Source organism: Pelobates fuscus, chromosome 10 (assembly GCF_036172605.1).
Source record: "Pelobates fuscus isolate aPelFus1 chromosome 10, aPelFus1.pri, whole genome shotgun sequence".
NCBI lineage: Eukaryota > Metazoa > Chordata > Amphibia > Anura > Pelobatidae > Pelobates > Pelobates fuscus.
Window position 1 is genome coordinate 129,467,375 of NC_086326.1, and position 21,592 is coordinate 129,488,966.

Sequence of the window (21,592 nt, forward strand, 5' to 3'; positions counted from 1 at the left end):
ATAATTTGTAAATCGTTTTCCCAAGCTTTTAAGGCTGGGAATTCAGGGATTAATTTATATTTGTTACATATTTTAGAACATTTTGAGACTAGATTTTGACTATGTTTAATATTTAATAAATTTATGAAAGTTTGTAGTTCCTCCGAAATATCCGCTATTCTGTGACCCATTAAGAAATGTTTTATCCTTAAATACGTAAAATTTTCTCTGTAGGGTAGAGAGAAGGCTTGTTTAATCTCTTCAAAAGGTCTAATCTGCTGTTGTTGGAATAACTGATTTATTCTATTAATGCCTTTACCCATCCATGGTTTAAGATTAAGATCCTCAATATTAATGGACAAAACATTCAGGGGTAAATCAATAATGATTTTATCTGTAATTTTAAATCTTTTTTTCCAGTTTTTCCACTGGGCCAATAAATTGTCTAAAATTAGACCCATATCTTCTCTCTCACCCCTGTGTATTTTCCAAAATAGGGCCAATAGATCTGGAACTTTCGCTCTTCTAGCCTCAATTTTTGCCCATGATTCTCGCCTAGAACTCTCTTTCATAGAGGATACAATATGCGCCAATGAACAAGATTCGTATATCTCTTTAATATCAGGTACTCCCATCCCTCCTAGTTTAGGCTTTAAATTAAGGATTTTTTTATTAACCCTAGGTTTTTTTCCCCAGCCATATATATTTTTCTAAAGCTGATTGGATCATCATGAGCCATGATTTAGGCATTTTCAAAGGCAACATGCGGAATACATAGCTCCATCTGGGAATCAAATAGGCCTTTACAACATTAATTCTACCTATCCATGATATCTCTGTGGTTCTCATGTCTTTCAGTTGTTTATTAATTTGCATCATTAGAGGCATAACATTATATTCAAGAATCCTATCAGGATTACTAGAAATCTTTATGCCCAGATAATGAATAAATTAGTTTGCCCATTCAAAACTATGTTTCGCTCTAATATATGATTTCTCGTCCTTATTTATATTTTTAGCAAGAATAGTTGTCTTATCTACATTTAACTTGAAATTTGAATACTGTCCAAATTCATGAACCACCCTTAGCAGTTAATCTATTGATGTTATAGGATCTGATATAGTAGCTAAGACATCATCTGCATAGAGTAACGTTTTATATTCATCTTGGCCTATTGTGATTCCCTTGATTTTCTCGTTATGTCTAATGTCACAAATCAGGGGTTCTATATTTAGCAAATATTGCAACTGGGACAAGGGACAACCTTGTCTTGTCCCGTTTCTTATATTAAACCATTCTGAAATTATGCCCTTCCCAATTGTTCTAGCCATCGGGGAACTGTATAAAACCATAATGGCATTCAGAATCCAACCTTCAAAGCCAAAAGCTTTCAGGGCCTCCCTAAGGAAGTCCCATCTGACCCTGTCAAAGGCCTTTTCCGCGTCCAATGACAGGGCCAGCAATGGATTACCGACTCATGAGTATAATCCAAAATATCAATCATTGTTCTTAGACTATTATTTGATTGTCTATCCTTCATAAAACCAACCTGGTCTCCATGAATTAAAGACGGGAGAACTCTTTGTAGTCTATTTGCCAAAATGCTTGCATACATTTTTATATCAGAGTTTAACAAGGCTATGGGACGATAGTTCTTTACAAATTCTGTAGGTTTGTCTGGCTTTTGTATGGGAATTATATTTGCATATAATATTTATTTGGGTATGTCTTTTTCTCTAACTATATTGTTGAAAAGATCTTTAAGATGTAATGATTTTTTCTAGTTTAATCAATACCTTTTGTATAAACTGAACAGAATTAGTATTGGGAGCAGAAATATTGGCAATAGTAAATTCTTTATCTTGTATTTTACATATGACTAAGATAAACCAGGGCCGGATTAAGAGCCCAGTGGGCCTGGTGCTGATAATTATGATGGGCCTAATTACAAACTCTTATTGACCAAAACACTAAAACAGTCCTACCTCCTAAGCGTCATGTATCTGATGGAGATGATGCTGTAGGGAAACTCATAGGATGCAACTATGAGAAAACACATACCCTTTGCTAATCTCATGCTTTCATCTTTCAAGTAAACCCATACCCCCTAACAGCAGTCTCCAGTAACGCAGGAAGTCAATAGATGCGGTAAAATGGTGGGCTACTGACACAAATCACATAACCAGAACGGCCGAAAGGGCGAACATACACAAAAAGGGGGAATGTCTGTGTCCCTATGTCTCCCAGTCCCTTAGTGTTTGTGTCCTCATGTCTCCCAGTGTCCCCATGTCACTAGGGGACATTGAGAGACATTGGGACACTGGGAGACATGGGGACACAGATACTAGAGAACACTGGGAGACCTGGGAAATCTGAGACTCTTGGGGACACTGGGTGACAGACACGAGGGGACACGGGGAGACATGGGGCACTGAGACACTGTGATATATAGGGGACACTGGAGACTTGATAAAAACCTGGGTACAGGTCAAAATGTTGCGGTGTCCAATAAACCTGCTTAAAGCTATCACAGTGAGTGCCTGAGATTTTTTTCTTTTATACTAGGGGACACAGACACTACGGGCACAGAGACACTACAGGCACAGAGACACTACGGGCACAGAGACACTATGGGCACTGAGAGACATGGGGCCCTGAGAGACATGGGGCCCTGAGAGACATGGGGCACTGAGAGACTGATACATAGGGGACACTGATACATAGGGGACATTGGAGACTTGATAAAGACCTGGGTACAGGTCAAAACGTTGCGGTGTCCAATAAGCCTGCCTAAATCTATCACAGTGAGTGCCTGAGATTTTTTCTTTTATACTAGGGGACACTGAGACACTAGGAGACATGGGGACACAGAGACACTAGGAGACATGGGGACACAGAGACATTGGGAGACTAGGGGACTTTGGGAGTCTAGGGAACACTGAGACACTAGGGACACTGGCACACTACAGACACTGAGAGACACCAGGGACACATGGGGATACTGAGATACTACGGACACTGGCTGGGAGACATGGGGACACTGCCATGTCTCCTATGTCTCAAAGTCACCCAGTGTCCCCATGTCTCCCTGTGTCTCCATGCCTCTCAGTGTCCCCATGTCGCCCAGTGTCCCCTAGTGTTTGTATCCCCATGTCTCCCAGTGTCCCTTAAAGTCTGTGTCCTCATGTCTCCCAGTGTCCTGATGTCACTAGGACACTAGGGGACACTTAGAGACATGGGGACACTGGGAGACATGGGGCCACTGAGCCACTAGGGACAGTGGCTGGGAGACATGGGGACACAGACTAGGGGCCACTGGGAGACATGGGGCCACTGTGTCCCTAGTGTCTCAGGGTCATGGGCGTCTGAATGGGGGTGGTAAAGGGGGGTACTTGTCCCCCCCCCCCGGATTTTTCAGCTTGTGCTGCTATTTTTCGTTTTAGTGTGAGAATACAGTGCAATACCAGCACTGGCCAGTAGGTGGCGCTGTGAATTGAGAAAGGCAGGAAGCTACAGCTTATCCCTGCCTCTCTCTCATGACTGAAACCGCAGGGGAGCAGCACAGAGGCAGCCTACAGAGCAGGTAAGTGAGGGATGGGGGGTGGGGGGAGACCGCATAGAGGAAGGTAAAGTAGAAGGAGCAGAAAGGTTCTGCAAGGGGCAGGAGGGGTCAGCAAGGAATAGAAAGGGGCAGCAAGAAGCAGGAAGGGGTCGAAAGGTTTTCATGGAGCAGGAGGGTAAAGTAGAAGGAGCAGCAAGGAGCAGGAGGGGTCAGCAAGGAGTAGAAAGGGTCTGCAAGAGGCAGGAGGGGTCAGCAAGGAATAGGAAGGGGATGCAGGAAGGGGTAGGGACGGTCTGCAAGGAGCAGGAGGGGTCACCAAGGAGTAGGAAGGGTCTGAAAGGAGCAAGACGGGTCAGCAAGGAGTAGGAAGAGGCAGCAAGGAGTAGGAAGAGGCAGCAAGGAGTAGGAAGAGGCAGCAAGGAGCAGGAAGGGGCAGCAAGGAGTAGGAAGGGGCAACAAGGAGTAGGAAGGGGCAGCAAGGAGTAGGAAGAGGGAGCAGGAAACAATATCAGTGTTAATGTGTTCACTTTTATTTACTGAGTGTCAGGAAACACAGAGGGCCGCTGGGTAGGGGTGCCGCTGATTGGCTAAAACATTGTTGGCTAAAACATTTTTAGGAATCGGGAACTAGTGATTGGCTTAGAGTGTCAGCTGACCACTCTAGCCAATCAGCGGCACCCATGCCCAACGTCAATCTGCACTTCCTGACACTCTGTTTCAGAAGTCGAATACCACTGAGCGACCTGGAGATCTGGAGCTGAAGGAAGCCTTTGGGGGTAAACCATTTGAGAGCGGTTTCACCCCTTCAAAGAAAGAGCACCCAGGGGCCTCTTTGCATCACAGCATTTTCATTTAGATAAAGTTGTTATGGTGACCAGAATGTTCCTGTAATTTGATGAAAGGAACACTATAGTGTCAGGAATACAAACATATATTCCTAACACCATAGTTGTGAAAACGCTATTCATCCTTGCTTTATGTGAAAATGACTATGCTCCTTCCCTTTCATGACACTGTCAAAAAGGGGCCAAGCATGGATGTCATTACAATTATGCCCCCCCTCCCCCCACGGAAAAATTCCTGCGGACGTCCATGCTCAGGGTCCCCATGTTCCCCAGTGTCCCAATGTCTCAGCGTCCCCATGTCTCGGAGCTGCTGTCTGGACTCTCTGTGCAGAGCTGCTCCCCCGCGGATCAGTGAGTAGAGAGAGGCAGGGAGGGAGATGCCGTAACTTCTTATCACTGCCTCTCTCCACACAAACAGCGACCCCTACTGGCCGGCGCTGGTATTGCAGAATAATCTATGTTTATACAACAGACATTTGTATTGCCGGTATTACTGCAATGCTGGCACCAGCTAGGCAGCCTCAAATACCTGAGAAATACTTCTGAGAAATACCTGGCAACCCTAAGAAATACATGAGAAATATCTGGCAACCCTAGGAGTAGTGTGTAAAAAAAAAAAAAAAAAAAAAAAAAAAAATTTTTTTTTTTTTTTTTAAAACCAATGGGCCTATTCCATGGGCCTGGGCCTGGAGCTGCAGCTCCATCAGCCCCTATGTTAATCCGGCCCTGAGATAAACCTTCCGTTTTTATCTATATCTTGGTATGTAACTTGAATATCTAAATCATCAGTTACTAAGAAGGCCACTCCACATTTCTTTTTCTCCTCCAATGAAGAGCAGAGTTGAATTTTACATACCAAGATATAGATAAAAACGGAAGGTTTATCTTAGTCATATGTAAAATACAAGATAAAGAATTTACTATTGCCAATATTTCTGCTCCCAATACTAATTCTGTTCAGTTTATACAAAAGGTATTGATTAAACTAGAAAAAATCAAAAAGGGCAAGACTATTATAGGGGGAGATTTTAATTGTATCTTGGATGGAACGCTGGACAGAATTTCATTAACAGGGGTTACTCAAGATAAAAGGGGAAAGAAATTATCAAATCAATTTCTAAGCCTGCTAAATAAGTATGGATTATTGGATTTATGGAGGATTAACCATCCATTAGAAAAATACTTTACTTGTTTTTCCAAGGCACATTGTACTTACTCCAGATTAGACTTATTCTTAGGGTCTATAGAGATTACATATAGGATTAAAAAGGTTCTGATTCAAGAAGTAACCTGGTCAGACCATAACCCATTAATACTTGATTTTACTATATCACCAGATATTAAAATTAGGAATAATTGGAGACTTAATGAATCTCTGTTGAAGGAGGCCCATGATATAAATACCATAAAATATCTAACAAATCGTTTTTTTTGTTGAGAACAAAAATAAAGGGACATCAGACGCCATAGTTTGGTGTACATATAAGGCAGTTTTGAGGGGACACTTTATTAAATTAGGCTCAATTAATAAAAAACATAAAGAAGCTTCTCTGACAGGATTGTATATATCTCTTTATAAATTAACAAATTCTAATAAAAATAACCCAACTACAGATTTAAGCGAGAAAATAACAATAACAAAAAATAAAATCAATGAAATTTTACTTCGGCAAACTGCAAAAAAATTGGAATATTTAAGAATAAAATGGTACTATAGAGGAAACAGAGCAAACAAAATGCTCACAAATAAAGTTAAAGGTGATAAACTGAATAAGTCAATACAAAAAATTATCACAGAGGAAGGGATGCAATTAACACCAGAAAAAATAGGTAAAGCATTCAATTCCTTTTATCAAAAATTGTACAACTTACCCAACCAACCCTATAATCAAGAAATATATTTTCAAAATAAAAGTCTAAAAAAAACTATAAAAGGAACAACTGAAATTTATTAATGAACCCTTCTCAGAGATTGAAATTATGAGTGCAATTGATTTCTTAAAAAAAACAAAACAAAAAAAAAAACACCGGGGCCGGATGGCTATCCAAATATATTTTATCAACAATTTAAGTATGTCTTGGCATTACATCTTAAAGATCTTTTCAACAATATAGTTAGAGAAAAAGACATACCCAAATAAATATTATATGCAAATATAATTCCCATACAAAAGCCAGACAAACCTACAGAATTTGTAAAGAACTATCGTCCCATAGCCTTGTTAAACTCTGATATAAAAATGTATGCAAGCATTTTGGCAAATAGACTACAAAGAGTTCTCCCGTCTTTAATTCATGGAGACCAGGTTGGTTTTATGAAGGATAGACAATCAAATAATAGTCTAAGAACAATGATTGATATTTTGGATTATACTCATGAGTCGGTAATCCATTGCTGGCCCTGTCATTGGACGCGGAAAAGGCCTTTGACAGGGTCAGATGGGACTTCCTTAGGGAGGCCCTGAAAGCTTTTGGCTTTGAAGGTTGGATTCTGAATGCCATTATGGTTTTATACAGTTCCCCGATGGCTAGAACAATTGGGAAGGGCATAATTTCAGAATGGTTTAATATAAGAAACGGGACAAGACAAGGTTGTCCCTTGTCCCAGTTGCAATATTTGCTAAATATAGAACCCCTGATTTGTGACATTAGACATAACGAGAAAATCAAGGGAATCACAATAGGCCAAGATGAATATAAAACGTTACTCTATGCAGATGATGTCTTAGCTACTATATCAGATCCTATAACATCAATAGATTAACTGCTAAGGGTGGTTCATGAATTTGGACAGTATTCAAATTTCAAGTTAAATGTAGATAAGACAACTATTCTTGCTAAAAATATAAATAAGGACGAGAAATCATATATTAGAGCGAAACATAGTTTTGAATGGGCAAACTAATTTATTCATTATCTGGGCATAAAGATTTCTAGTAATCCTGATAGGATTCTTGAATATAATGTTATGCCTCTAATGATGCAAATTAATAAACAACTGAAAGACATGAGAACCGCAGAGATATAATGGATAGGTAGAATTAATGTTGTAAAGGCCTATTTGATTCCCAGATGGAGCTATGTATTCCGCATGTTGCCTTTGAAAATGCCTAAAACATGGCTCATGATGATCCAATCAGCTTTAGAAAAATATATATGGCTGGGGAAAAAAACCTAGGGTTAATAAAAAAATCCTTAATTTAAAGCCTAAACTAGGAGGGATGGGAGTACCTGATATTAAAGAGATATACGAATCTTGTTCATTGGCGCATATTGTATCCTCTATGAAAGAGAGTTCTAGGGGAGAATCATGGGCAAAAATTGAGGCTAGAAGAGCGAAAGTTCCAGATCTATTGGCCCTATTTTGGAAAATACACAGGGGTGAGAGAGAAGATATGGGTCTAATTTTAGACAATTTATTGGCCCAGTGGAAAAACTGGAAAAAAAGATTTAAAATCATTATTGATTTACCCCTGAATGTTTTGTCCATTAATATTGAGGATCTTAATCTTAAACCATGGATGGGTAAAGGCATTAATAGAATAAATCAGTTATTCCAACAACAGCAGATTAGACCTTTTGAAGAGATTAAACAAGCCTTCTATCTTCCCTACAGAGAACATTTTACATATTTAAGGATAAAACATTTCTATCTCGGAGGAACTACAAACTTTCATAAATTTATTAAATATTAAACATAGTAAAAATCTAGTCTCAAAATGCTCTAAAATATGTAACAAATATAAGTTAATCCCTGAATTCCCAGCCTTAAAAGCTTGGGAAAAAGATTTACAAATTAGAATTACGAGAAATGAATGGCTTAAGGCTAACAGAGCAGTAACTAAAGCTTCACATTATTTAAACCTATCGGAAAGCCATTATAAGATTATTGATAGATGGCACTATGTTCCAGCTAAGCTAGCAAAAATATACCCAGGAATGCAATATCTCTGTTGGCGTTGTGCTTCTTCTAGAGCAGATTATGTTCATATATGGTGGTCATGTCCGAATATATTTCAACTATGGCAAAAGGTAGCGAAATTCTGTAAGGAAGAAATAGAGGTGGATCTAGATTTTACTTGTAGTTCTGTGATCCTACATCTTGGATGGCCCATAATTCCAAAGGATAAAAAAGAAATAATTATTCATATCCTTATAGAAACTAAAGCTACTCTTGCAAGATACTGGAAGACTCCAGATTCCCCGTCTTGGGAGATGATAAAACATCAGGTGCTGAATAATTGTAAAATGGAGATAGGGATATTGAGACAAGATAATTATTATAATCCACGAATGGAACCATGGCAGAAATGGATTACAAAGTTAGGAAGAAGAAATGAGACTTAGCATACATCATGGTCTATATGCGTGGTAAACGTAGTTGGGGCGGTGGTACCTGTGCGCAAACTTTCAAGAAGGTTATAGTTAAAGGGAACTCGATTGGTAGAGAGAGTGAATGTTAATCCTTCTTTTCAGGTTCCCATAAGTAGTACACGATTAACTCTCAGCAAAAGATAGTGTGTGTTTTTTTTGTTTTTTTGTGTGAATGAATATATGATTTAGTTTTATGTGTAAAAGGAAAAAGGAGAAAGTGAAAGGGGAAAAGGAAAGGGAAGAGGAAGGGAAAAGGGGAGAGAAAAGCAGGGGGAAAATAAAAATAAAGGAAGGCAGGAAAACTCACTAAAGAGTATAATTATACAAAGAAAGGGATAGGATAAAGCAAAGAGGGTTTTCAAGATTAATTGTATATATTTAAAATGTCTTTCCCTTCTGTCATAATAACTGTTGAACTGCAATGAATTGTAATGTTTTTATATATACCTCATGTCTTTTTCTATTTTATTTTTTCCCTTTTGTAATATTATATGTGAATACCTTTTTTTAAGAAAAAAAAAGGGATGACGTAGGGCGCGTGAACAATTGAACTCTACGTAAGGGGGCGGAGGAGGTGAAGCATTACTCAATGCTTTCCTATGGGGATCTTTTTTGACGCTGGAGGTCTGTGAGGAGTCCAGCGTCAAATAAGTGCAATTTATTCAGTGTAAATCGCAGAAGCACCTCTAGTGGCTGTCAGGGAGACAGCCACTAGAGGCTGGATTAACCCTGCAGTGTAAACATAGCTGTTTCTCTGAAACTGCTATGTTTTAAGCTGTAGGGTTAAAACTATGGGGACCTGGCACCCAGACCACTTCATTGAGCTGAAGTGGTCTGGGTGCCTATAGTGGTCCTTTAACCCCTTAAGGACACATGACATGTGTGACATGTCATGATTCCCTTTTATTCCAGAAGTTTGGTCCTTAAGGGGTTAAATCAGCAATTACCAGACATGTTGGTTGCTCCTTTGTTCCTAACTGGCTTTCCAACCTATAGTTGTTAATTAATTTTTTCGCAACCCTTCACTAAACTTCAAATGTGTTCCTAGTGTATTTAATCTTAATTTCTGTGTGTGTAAATAATTAAATACTGTATCCACTTAACTATTTAGACATTTTTTTCTCAGTTTTACTTGCAAGTAACATTTATTTACTTTTGGTGGTTTTTATTTCATTTTTATTTTTTTTATTTTTAGACTGCAAAACAGATCTGTTCCCTTGTTGCATTCTGTGGTGACATGAATGCACCTCCACAATCTCTTACCCCAGCTAAACTGGTTCCAGCAGTCAACCTGCAGCCAGCTATCAAAGTAAGTCAATCAACAAATATTACTGAATGTGAAGTGTATCCCATAAAGCGCTCTCCAGTAGGAGATTATGAGACTTGTTCATACTCTGTATTTCCACTGATGTGATTAGCAAAACTGACTGAGCACTGGATAGCTATAATTCTGCCGCTTCTGGCTTCCTTATCATCCGGTTCCCTTTTGTGCTGCACACCGTCCTTTCCCAGAACTGACACACTTGGGTTCTCTCCAAAGCAAAAGGGAGAAGATATTTATAACTGGAATTAAAGGTGCATTTCATATCTAAAGCAAAAATAACCAAACTGTACCATTTCTCCCAAGTTGGATATGCTTCCAGTTCAGCTATTTTCAACTTCAATTTTAAATTCACTTTGAATTCCTAACTGGTAATTTTAACTCTTATAAGTAAATGTTCTACAGCAAAGAGGAGAGTTTAGACATAATTGAAGTGGGCAATCTCATAGTTAATGCTTTGTCTGTGGTGTGTTTATTTTTTATTTTTTCCCCTTTAACTGGTTTGCAATTATTATTCTTATTTTAGATAGAAAAGGAGCCTTCTGTTCAGATAGATCCAGTCTGTGAAGTGTGTAAAATGATGGTATCAAAACTTGAAAGGCTTCTGGAACGCAATCAGTCAAAGGTAGTTTAGCTGCATTTTAGTTAAATTTTATTTATTGTGTGTGATTGCTTATTGGTTACCTTCGTGAACAAGAATTTCCAAGCTCTCTATATGTGTGTGTGTGTGTATGTATATATGTTCAGACATCCCAAGTCTCCCGGTAGGTCCAGGAGACTCCTGCATTTTTAATACAGCTCACCTGACACTTGCAATTCATATGTAATATCCCGGAAATCACACACACAATCTGACATGCATTGTATGTCCTATTGTGTGTGTGATTTCCAGTATATTACACGTGATAAATGCCCTACTGATTACTCACCCGAAGGGTATTGTTCCTTAACAGGGGCCCGGCCCTTTAAGAGCCTGAAAGGGCCCCTGCATTTTCTGCCTGCTGGGAGGAAGTGAATTCCAGTCATTTCCTCCCAGCTAAAAAGACAGTCACGTGGGAGGGAGAAGGAGGCTGGAGGCAGCACCACCGCAGTCATCATGGGGAGGCTGGAGCTGCTGCATGCTCACTCCTATCAGCCTCAGCCAGGACCCCAAGCACGCCACCCTCCAGCACCCAAAAGGTAAGCAAACAGATGACTGCATGTATGTCAGATTGTGTGTGTCTGTGTGTATGTGCTAGTGCATGTATCTGCGTGTAAAGTTGTGTTTATATGCCAGTGTGTGTATTGGTATGTCAAGTTTTGTAATCTTGGTGTATCAGTATGTGTGCATGTGTCTGTGTGTTAATAGTGTTTGTAAGTAGTTATAATATGTTGTGTGTGAGGGTGCGCAGGAGGGAAGGAGGGCGTCAGCCACCTCTCTGAAATTAGTTTTGGGATGTCGATTGGGGGGGCGGAGGTGGTGTGTGTGTGTGTGTGTATTTCTCTTCCTATATTCATATCTAGTCCTATTAATAGTAAAACGTATCAATATCCTGATGTACTGCTGGGGACATATACCTTGCCAGGATAGAAAACCATTAAGTGCTTATTGCCACTTCCATCAGCCTCTAATTAAAAGAATAAAAGAATAATGGACCTCATAAAACATATCCTAAACATAAACTGTAGTTTATGCACTAGGTGGTAATACTTCCCTATCACTATTCGATTATAAGCTTTTTCCTGCAGCAAAGCACATTGCTGTACATGGGAAGGCTGTTGATGCTATTTTAATTTTATTTTATAGCTGAAAAAGTGTTATTTTTTTTTTTGTTTTGTTTATTTTAATTTTATTTGTGAAATGTACTTGTGCAGTTACATAAATCCCTTTATATTTTCTATGTTTCCAGCAAGCCATAGAGCATGCTCTGGAGAAGGTCTGCTACATCCTTCCTCACAAATACAGACAGAAATGCACAGACTTTATTGATCGTTACAGCGAAGCCATTATTGAGCTTTTGGAACAGGAAGTTGATCCAAAACTAATATGCACCATGCTTGGTGTCTGCTCTTCGAAACAAAAATCAGATATTGGTAAGATTAATGATGCGTCTAAAACATTCTCTGAAATGCTTGCCTACGCCATGGCCTCTAACACTAGAGAATTGGTGATGATTTAGCAAGGAATGTCTTTTCAATTATTTATTCCCTTGTTTGAGATACCTTTTGTAGTGTACTATGCTATGCCTTAAAACAATATTTCTCATCATTCTTTTTCAACTTCTTATTGTTAGATTTATAAATAGTGTTCTTGTGTTTGTGTTTTATTATTTTATTTTTTCCCCCCCCTCCTGTTTTGTCAATCTAGTCAACTGTAACCTGGAAAATGATCCTGTCGTGACCATTTTGTGATAGCACAATAGCACATAACTGCTCCAAAAGCAATAAATATAAAGTCCAAATATATTGTTGATATAAATAAATATATATATATTCTTTTCCCCTCGGCTTTTGGAGTTTCAAAGGTAATATCCGCTCTCCAGCATACTTGGTGCTACAGTCACTGGAGGTAATAGAACACCCACCCGCTGGCCCACACTGCTTCTGCCACTCATACACCACAAACCCTGTTTATGCTAACCAGAACAATATCTCCCATGATGCACATCAAGACTTCACTGCCAGCACATTCACTTTAGAACAAAGATCTGTTCATCTGGTGTTGTATTCCCAAATATAAGGTGTAACAAATTCCAATACTCCGACCGAGTATATCCGCTGTAGTTCTCTCAAATCCCAAGTGAAGCAGTGATTAAGCACTGAGCTACCCAAACATCAGCCTAGACTTGATGAACGGTACAACAGAAAACTGTTTAATCCAGGCTTAATAGCCCACTTTTATACAGTACAGAGACACAGCAAAGACGCCCATGACACTCCCATAAACACACCCACAAATGTCCCCAAAATTCAATGTCACCGTGACTCAGCAGAAAATGACAAAATCTGAAAAACACACAAAAATACTCCCACAGTCTATACATCCCCAAATAGCCTGGATCCGAGCGCCAAACATATCCGAAAAGCGCTTAGATTCCACAAACACAGCCGTGTGGAAGTTCTGACCAGCCGCACACATGGTCCTATGCCCAAAACAGTTCCAGGGCGTTTTGTGCTTTTGACGGTCAACTTCGGGCGTTCCATGCGAAAGAAATACCAAATGCACACTCTGGCTTGTTGTTGGCGTTTGTTCGTATGGTTCATCAGAACAAACCTACCGAATGGCGCTCTCCTGCCATTTATGGGGAAGAAGCAGGCGTTCGTCAAAGTTCAGCGGTGTTTGGGAGTTTCATTGTCCGATTTTAGTTCCACGCGATCGATGCCCAAACACCACTGCCTGCATTCTTGCGAACACGATGGCCACCAACACAGTTCCCACACGTTTTTGCATACGAACATCGGCCACTGAGCCGCACAATTAAAACCCACAATGATTGAAGTGTCAGGAGAGGCTAACAAGGGTCAATAAGCTCAGAGGTGTTCTGCAGTTCATGGGTTGGTTCAGTTCCTGAACCAACCCATGAACCAAGTCTTTTAATAGCCTGTTAGCATGGCCCACAGACAGTGGCCAGGAGGCTGGCCTCCACACTCCTCCAGAAGCCCGTGGCGAACGTCCAGGCAAAGGGGCGTTCGTCACATAAGGAAAAAAATTGCTGAGGTGCACTAGTGCCATCCTGGTCTTGTACTTTCCTCTAGTTAATATTAAACCCGTTCACTTGAGTAGTAGAGATATAGTTAAGAATAGTAGTTTTGTGTTTCTGTAAGTCAGGTAAACTATCAGGCTCCCTGACCCTTTAACCTGTGTTAATGTATCCTGTCTTGGTAAGTGTGTCTATGTAGACAAAGATCACTTCACCAAGCTTTTGTTGTGTCAGGTGATATCTTGCCATGCATGCATTTATCTTGCCTTAGATATTCTGATTTCACTTATCATACTGTGTATATATGCCAGCCTATTTCAGTTTTATTAACTCGTATGTGAAATCTAAACACATGGAATACTATAGATTTAAAGTACGGTAGCCTCCCAAGTTGTCTCCTTGAGGGTGAGCTATCCTCCCAGTCTTGTGTTACAGCAATATATAGATTACATGTAACCTGCAACAAATGTATAGTTTAAGATGATTAACGCCTTATAGACAAACCATAGAATAAATATCTTTAGAATTGATGGAATAGTCTTTTTATAATGAATGGAATAATTGTGGTGCCAGCTGTGTAGCTAGGAAATAACTCTGGCATAAACACTACACATCCAGATTCCTACCATGACAACTTCTAAAAGCAGAACCCTTTAAAAGATCTCCTCCTTCTCCTCCAAGATAGGTGTAGTGGCCTACATCTCATTAACACTGCACCCAAATTACTCTTCCCACAATGCTTAATGTTTGTCTGCCAGTGACACAGGTGTAGATTTTGGAGGTAAATCCATCTTGGTAATTACATTGTGGCAGTTGTGTCAAAAACCTGTATGAATACAATTTTGCTATTAAGTAGCACTGTGCTATACCCCCTCTCATGATTCAGGTTAGTTCTATAAATATGCCAAGACAAGACTTCACTGCTATAAGGCTTTTAGTGTAGCTAAAACGAAGAGGTAAAATATAAGGATACCCCGTAAAATGAACTGTAATCAATTGTGTGACATTGTTAACATTAACTAGTTGCCATGATTTCCTAGCTAGGTTGTGTTTTATATTTCCTATGTTAATCTTTTAATGTTAATTGAATAAATATTACTGAGAACTTTCTCCAAGATTCAATGGCTATTTTAATTTCCCAGTAAAACTAGACCCCGAGATGGTGACATCTGGTGAATATTGTCAGGTGTGCAAGATGATTGTGAATTACGTAGATACGATTTTGGAGAAAAATGTCACAGAAGAGAGAATTAAGGCTGCACTACAAAGAGTCTGTGCTTTCCTCCCAGATTCTATAAAAGATCAGGTATAACACTTTGACTGTCTTTTAATCGGTTTAAGAGAATTACTCCCTCTTAATAGAGCATGGATCACTTTAACAGCTTTCATGTGCTATACTAAACTCTTTTATTTAATGTTTAATGCTATTACTAATGATTCTGTATTTGAGATCTATTGGATAAAATTCAGCAGTTTGCAATTCCTATAACTTTTTTGTTCATCTATTCTAGTGCTTTTCAATTATTGCTGAATATGAGCCTATGTTTGTGCAGTTGCTTCTGCAAGCTTTGGACCCAACTTATGTGTGTATGGTGAGTATAAAAAATTATGTTTGTCTGTGTTTGTCTGTGTGTGTTTTTGTGTCTGTCTGGAAATGAACACTTTTCTCCCTCCTCTTTTTAGAAGCTAAGTCTTTGTCCAGGTTCCAAGTTGCCTCTTCTTGGGACAGATAAATGCATGATGGGACCAAGCTACTGGTGTAGGGACATGAATACTGCTAAAGTTTGCAATGTAAGTGTTTCAATGAAAACACCACCTTTATATTTTGTAATGTATGGTAATTGTAAAAAATAAAAAGAGTAGCTTAACAATTGCAACGAAGGAACACGGGTAAGATTATTTTTCCTATCAATTTTTCGTGGATTTAGAAAAAAGTTCTAAACTCTTGCAGAACATAAACTAACCTCACCGGCTTGGAATAAATAAATGGTATGTGATAGTTATTGAATGTGCTAAGACAGCCGGTAGAACTTTCCTCTTTCCACTTCACCTTGTTTAATTGTTAATCCTTTAACTCACTAAATACAGAACTGGTCTTGCACCTGACTAGATCTCATTTTCAATAAAGGGAAAAGGGGGACAAATGAGCATAAGATTGATAGGATAATACCTACCTACTTTGATCAGTTTTTCTAGCTTTTAATTTTGCAAAATATAATTACTTGAACTATACCAGCAGGAAATGCTTTTGACCTTTTACTGCAAGTTCTATGTACCTGTCCGTTGGTGTCTAAGCCGCTTTGTGAAGGGACACAAAGGGCTACTCCTGGTTCCATAAACTCTGCAAAGAATTATGAACCGCTTTCTGTTCACCTATTGCTGAATCTTTCACTTGACTCTCCTGTGCTTGTAACTGATTTGGAAACGTGGTCATGCTATAGTTGAGATGATGAAAATTTAGTGATGGGCATAATATTTTTAATTTTTTTTTAATTCCCTTCTCTTTTGTAAATTAACAAAAGTGGGAGAGCTTTTATTTGTGATATTCAAACTCAATAGCAATTTACTTTGTTTTTACTCTATGTAAGTCTTGTTAGTTTCCGTTCCTCTTCAACAGAGAAGTCTGCTAAACAATCCTTTGGCAAACCTCATTATCTAGGGTGCTAGTTGTCGTGGTTTTTTAAAAAATATTTTGATTCAGAACCTTTCTCTAGCTAACTTGTCATGAGTGTATCATAAACCGTTGGGCCCATGACTTAAGTGAATCACAACTTCTTGCCCAACAAACAGTAACACCAGTGAAGGAACGCACTAAAAGAGGGGTTTTAAAATAACAATTACCCTTTTCTCTTTATGATGTAGATATATCAAAGACTCCTCTAAGTCTTCATAAAACATAGAACACTATTTTAGTGTTTTTTTGTTTATTTGATATTGATGTGTGTTCCATGACCTAAGTGTATAACTGTGAAAACCTGTTGAATTTTCACCATTTCCGCTCAGCAGTTTAAACCGTCAATAATCTCAAATAACAAGACATTCTCGTCTTTCTTCAGGCAATTCAACACTGCAGACGGCACGTGTGGAACTAATCTCTTCCGAAAGACTGAAGAATATCTGAAGCAATACTTCTGCAGATCGAAAATTGTCTCGTTCCAGCTTGCCTGTCAATGGAGGACTCTTCGCTTCATGTCTGATATTGTTAATGTGCTGTACATAATTTTTGCTAATCTAAAATCACAGATAAGATCTAACAGAAAAAAAAAAACTCAAGTTTTAGTTCAAGTCCTAGTTAGATCATTATGATAGCTGTTGCCTCTTTAACATCCGGGCTAACTACCAAGTAGTCTTAAATTTGGGACATGGGTAAGATTTTTCTGCTCCAGGCATATGGTTATTTTAGCAATCTATTTTCTTCTGGAAATTAACAGGTGGTCATGAATAGTCCGTTATTTGAATGTAACTTGCCATAAATGTAGTTCTAAAGAACATATGGGAATGTAGGTTTGTTTTTAATAGAGCGGTATACTCTATATAAACTCTACCGGTGCAAAGTAAATTTTTACAGTTTGTAATGCTATAAATCATTTTAAGATTACCATTATTTTTCTGTCTTACGTGGTAGATCTAATTTTAAACAAATTAACTAGACACCAAATGCCACATGGCTGTTATCCACACAGTGAATCACTTATTTGAGTGAATGGTATTGGTGTCTATTAAAAAAACAAAGTAGTACACTTGGGTCTCTGGGTAATGCTAGTGATTTCTTGCCTTAATTTGTAAGCAGAGCCCCTGTAGGTCAGACCAGAAATGAATGTTGACAAAATGGAGGCAGTTGACATGTTATGTTGGCTTTGGAGCTTTGGAAACGTGTCTGGATGTAACTACTGGTATGGCCATCAATATTTTTGTAAATTATTTTTACTGACTTGCCTTTGCAATAAAATAACTTTAATATGGAATCAGTGTATTTATCAATTAAGTCGTGTATTTCTCTCCTGCATTAAATCACACAGGGATCTATTCCACTGACCTTTACTTTAACATGAGAGTGATTTTTGTAGCCAAATAATCTTTAATATTAAAATATAAGTTGGAAACACTGTGATTATGGACACTGCCATGTGATTTGCAGCTGAAATGTGTGCTACTTCCAGCTAGTTCTTGGCTCTAATTATATTGAGTAGAATAAGGAGTATAAAGCAGTAGGACTTGGGTCCTGGTCTTCCTCTAGTTTAGGCAGATTATAAAAGCCTGAAATGCATCCCAGGCTTTTATAATCATCTGCCTAACTCTGTGCTGGAACGCCAAGCGTGTTTCTCCACAGTGGAATGTATGATTGTGGGAGGTGTTTCAATTGCAATAATGTCCAAAGAGTAGACTTCTCACATCCAATCCTAGGTTATACGCTTAAAAGGACTCTATAGTCAGCAGAACAACTACAGCTTAATGTAGTTCTGGTGATTATAGTCCGTCCCTGCAGGCTTTTGTTCTGTAAACACTCTTTCCAGAGAAAATGCAGTGTTTACATTGCTCCCTAGGACAACCTCTAGTAGCCACTCCTCAGACAGCCACTAGAGGTGCTTCCTGAGGCAGTGCTTTGCACCCACCCCGCCTTTTTGACTGAGATCATCAGAATTGACTTTCTCAGCCAATCCAATGCTTTCCTATTGGAAAACATTGTGATTGGCTGAGATAATCAATTTTAATTATGTCACGCAAGGAGAGGTATCGAGGGCAGGCCAGCGCCAGTTGATTCTGCGTGGTGCTTAAATAATGGTAACATAGGGCTGAGGGGCTACATAGTTATATTGCAGCTATGGTGACAGGAATACAGGTTTGTATTCCTGTCACTATAGTTTAACTTTAATAACTATGTTAATTATTAGACAAGATTTATAATATATTTGATTAAATGCCCTTGTAACAAGAGTTATGTGGTTAAACATGTAGAACTTTAACCACATGAATAGGGGATCATAAAAGTGCAATAAGAACCGAACCGAGCTTGTTACATCATTTGTCACACATTTTAATGAAGCAGTGCACCAGGTATTCCAAATGCAATACCTAGGGATCGAACATGCTAGGAATCAATTATCCTTTTGTCATAGGCATAACCCTGGGTATAAGTTTATAAGGTAAAGGAGGGTTACCCTGACACAAATTTAAAAATTTAAAATGGATAACTCAAAAATCAGTTGTATCCTCAACTGGCCCATTCCTTCTAACGTAAAAGAATTACAACGGTTCTTGGGCTTTGCTAACTTCTACAGGAAATTCATTAAAAATTACTCTGATGTAACTCATTCACTTAATTCACTTAACAGCAAAAAACATGCTTTCAATTGGAATGAAAAGGCCCAAAAGGCTTTCGATGAATTGAAAAGAAGGTTTACAACTGCTCCTATCCTTCAACTCCCTGATCCCACCTGTGTATATGTCCTTGAAACAGACGCTTCAGAAACTGCTCTCGGAGCTGTCCTTTCTCAACACAAAACTCCTCAAGATCCTCTTCACCCTGTTGCCTTCTTTTCCCGTTCCATGTTTCCGGCTGAAAAGAATTACCCTATAGGAGAAAAAGAATTATTAAGCATAAAATTAGCTTTAGAAAACTGGAGACATCTTCTAGAAGGAACCCAAACTCCTATAATAGTTTATACTGACCATAAAAACCTTGAATATCTTCACTCCAACAAAACTCTGTCTGCGAGACAAGTAAGATGGAACCTCTTCTTCTCCCGGTTTAATTTTCAAATCGTTTTTAGACCTGGGGCAAGGAACAAAAGGCGGATGCCCTCTCTAGAATTCATCAAGAACCTGAAGTAGAAAGTCCCCATACAGTCATCGGAATTGTCACATCCCTAATAGATGACATAAAAAGTCTTCATCCAGATGCTCTTGACCTTCCTAAATCAACTAAATTATCACTGAAGGACGGTCTCTATTATTTTCATAATAGAATTTACATTCCTCCCTCGCTTAGGAATAAAATACTTGAATTTGTTCATGACTCTCCTCTGGCAGGTCATCCAGGTATCAAAAAGACCCTCGAATTATCCAAAAGATATTATTGGTGGCCGCGTCAGGACAGCACCATCGAATCCTACGTGAAAAACTGTTCAACCTGTCAAAGATCCAAATCTGACCGTCATCAACCCTTTGGTCAGCTGATGAACCTACCAGTTCCAGAGAGACCTTGGCAATCCATCTCTATGGATTTCCTGGTGGAACTTCCCCCTTCTCAACACCATTCTACCATTTTAGTAGTAGTAGACCGATTCACAAAGATGTCCCATTTCATTCCTTTGAAGAAATTACCCTCCTCATCAGAACTTTCCAAAACATTTCTCGATAACATTGTGAAACTTCATGGACTCCCAGATGAAATCATATCGGACCGCGGAACCCAGTTTATCTCCAAATTCTGGAATGCATTATGTACTTCCCTTCGTATCCAACGTAAACTATCTTCCGCTTATCATCCTCAAACCAACGGGCAGACTGAAAGAGTTAACCAATGTCTGGAACAGTATTTACGTTGTTATTGTTCCCACCTACAGGATGATTGGATAACGTGGTTACCTATGGCCGAATTTGCTTATAACAACTCAGTTCATACAAGTAGCAAAATGACTCCCTTCTTCTCCAATTACGGATTTCATCCCTCCTCATTTCCTTCTCAAATCATTCCTTCATCTAACCCCACTGTCTCGGATCAAATTTCTCATATGTCCTCCTTATTTCGACAATTACATGAGAATCTTGAAGTGGCATCTTCTAACCAGAAGAAGTTTTATGATGCTAAGAGACAACCTTCCCCTTCTTATAAAGTTGGCGATTTTGTCTGGCTCTCCTCAAAGAACATCTCCACCAACCGTCCTTCGAAGAAGTTGAGTTCCCTGTTTCATGGCCCTTTTCAAATAACGTCTATCATAAACTCTAATGTTGTGAAATTGAAGCTTCCACCAACTTTTAAGCTTCACCCCATTTTTCATGTGTCCTTGCTCAAGCCCTATCATCCTGATCCCTTTCAAAGAAATGTAATCACTTCTCCTGATCCTATCTTGGTACATGGTACTGAGGAATACGAGGTGCAAAAAATTCTTGATTCAAGGATCCATCGTGGCTCTCTACAGTACCTCATTAGATGGAAGGGTTATGGAGTTGATGAAGATTCATGGGAAGATTCCTCTGAGATTCATGCTGATAGGCTGCGTACAGCTTTCCACAAACGTTATCCATCCAAACCACGTGGATAGCACCCGGTGGGTGCTCGTTACAGGGGGGATACTGTCATGGCCGTTACTTGCACTGCCTGTCTCTTCCGGGTTGACGGACTGTAGCCACACCCCCCTCTGACGCGGTCTCATTGCGCTACATAATGCGACCGCGCCAGGCAACAGACGCTGGATTAATGAACAGCGTACCGCGGAATTATACCGGCTGCAACTTATCTCTTCAACCTTACCTGTGTACGGACCCGGACTCGTAAACGACTAACCTCCTTCTCCTTCCTCGACCACGGCTAGCACTTGACTCCTCTCGACATCTCTCCACGGAACCGCTCCGGAAGGCACTCTGGAACCAACTTCAAATCCTCTGGAAGCTAAGTTACCTCGCTGTATTATACGAACTTTCCCTGACTACTGAGCAAGCTCATCCTGCTCACACTTCCTCCTATCGTTATAGGAGTAATTCCTAATTAATTACCATTCTACCACCATATGAGATGTTTTCTATCATTTAAGTTAAAACGAATCTCTGCAAGTTAAAGCTACTTTGCTTCCTTCATATTATTGCTTCAATTCAATTGTATAAATGAAT

General features: G+C 39.2%; 1 protein-coding gene across 1 annotated transcript in view; it reads left to right on the forward strand.

Annotated features, from left to right (window-relative positions):
- The window catches only part of LOC134575849 (prosaposin-like), a 39,954-nt gene extending 22,227 nt beyond the window's left edge, over nt 1-17,727 (forward strand). The window contains exons 8-14 of the mRNA XM_063435284.1: nt 9,957-10,070; nt 10,609-10,707; nt 11,972-12,155; nt 14,905-15,068; nt 15,274-15,354; nt 15,446-15,553; nt 16,819-17,727. Of these exons, the coding sequence (XP_063291354.1) occupies nt 9,957-10,070; nt 10,609-10,707; nt 11,972-12,155; nt 14,905-15,068; nt 15,274-15,354; nt 15,446-15,553; nt 16,819-16,854 (786 nt within the window). The 3' untranslated portion in view covers nt 16,855-17,727. The remainder of the gene's footprint in view (nt 1-9,956; nt 10,071-10,608; nt 10,708-11,971; nt 12,156-14,904; nt 15,069-15,273; nt 15,355-15,445; nt 15,554-16,818) is intronic.
- The last annotated feature ends 3,865 nt before the right edge of the window (nt 17,728-21,592 follow it).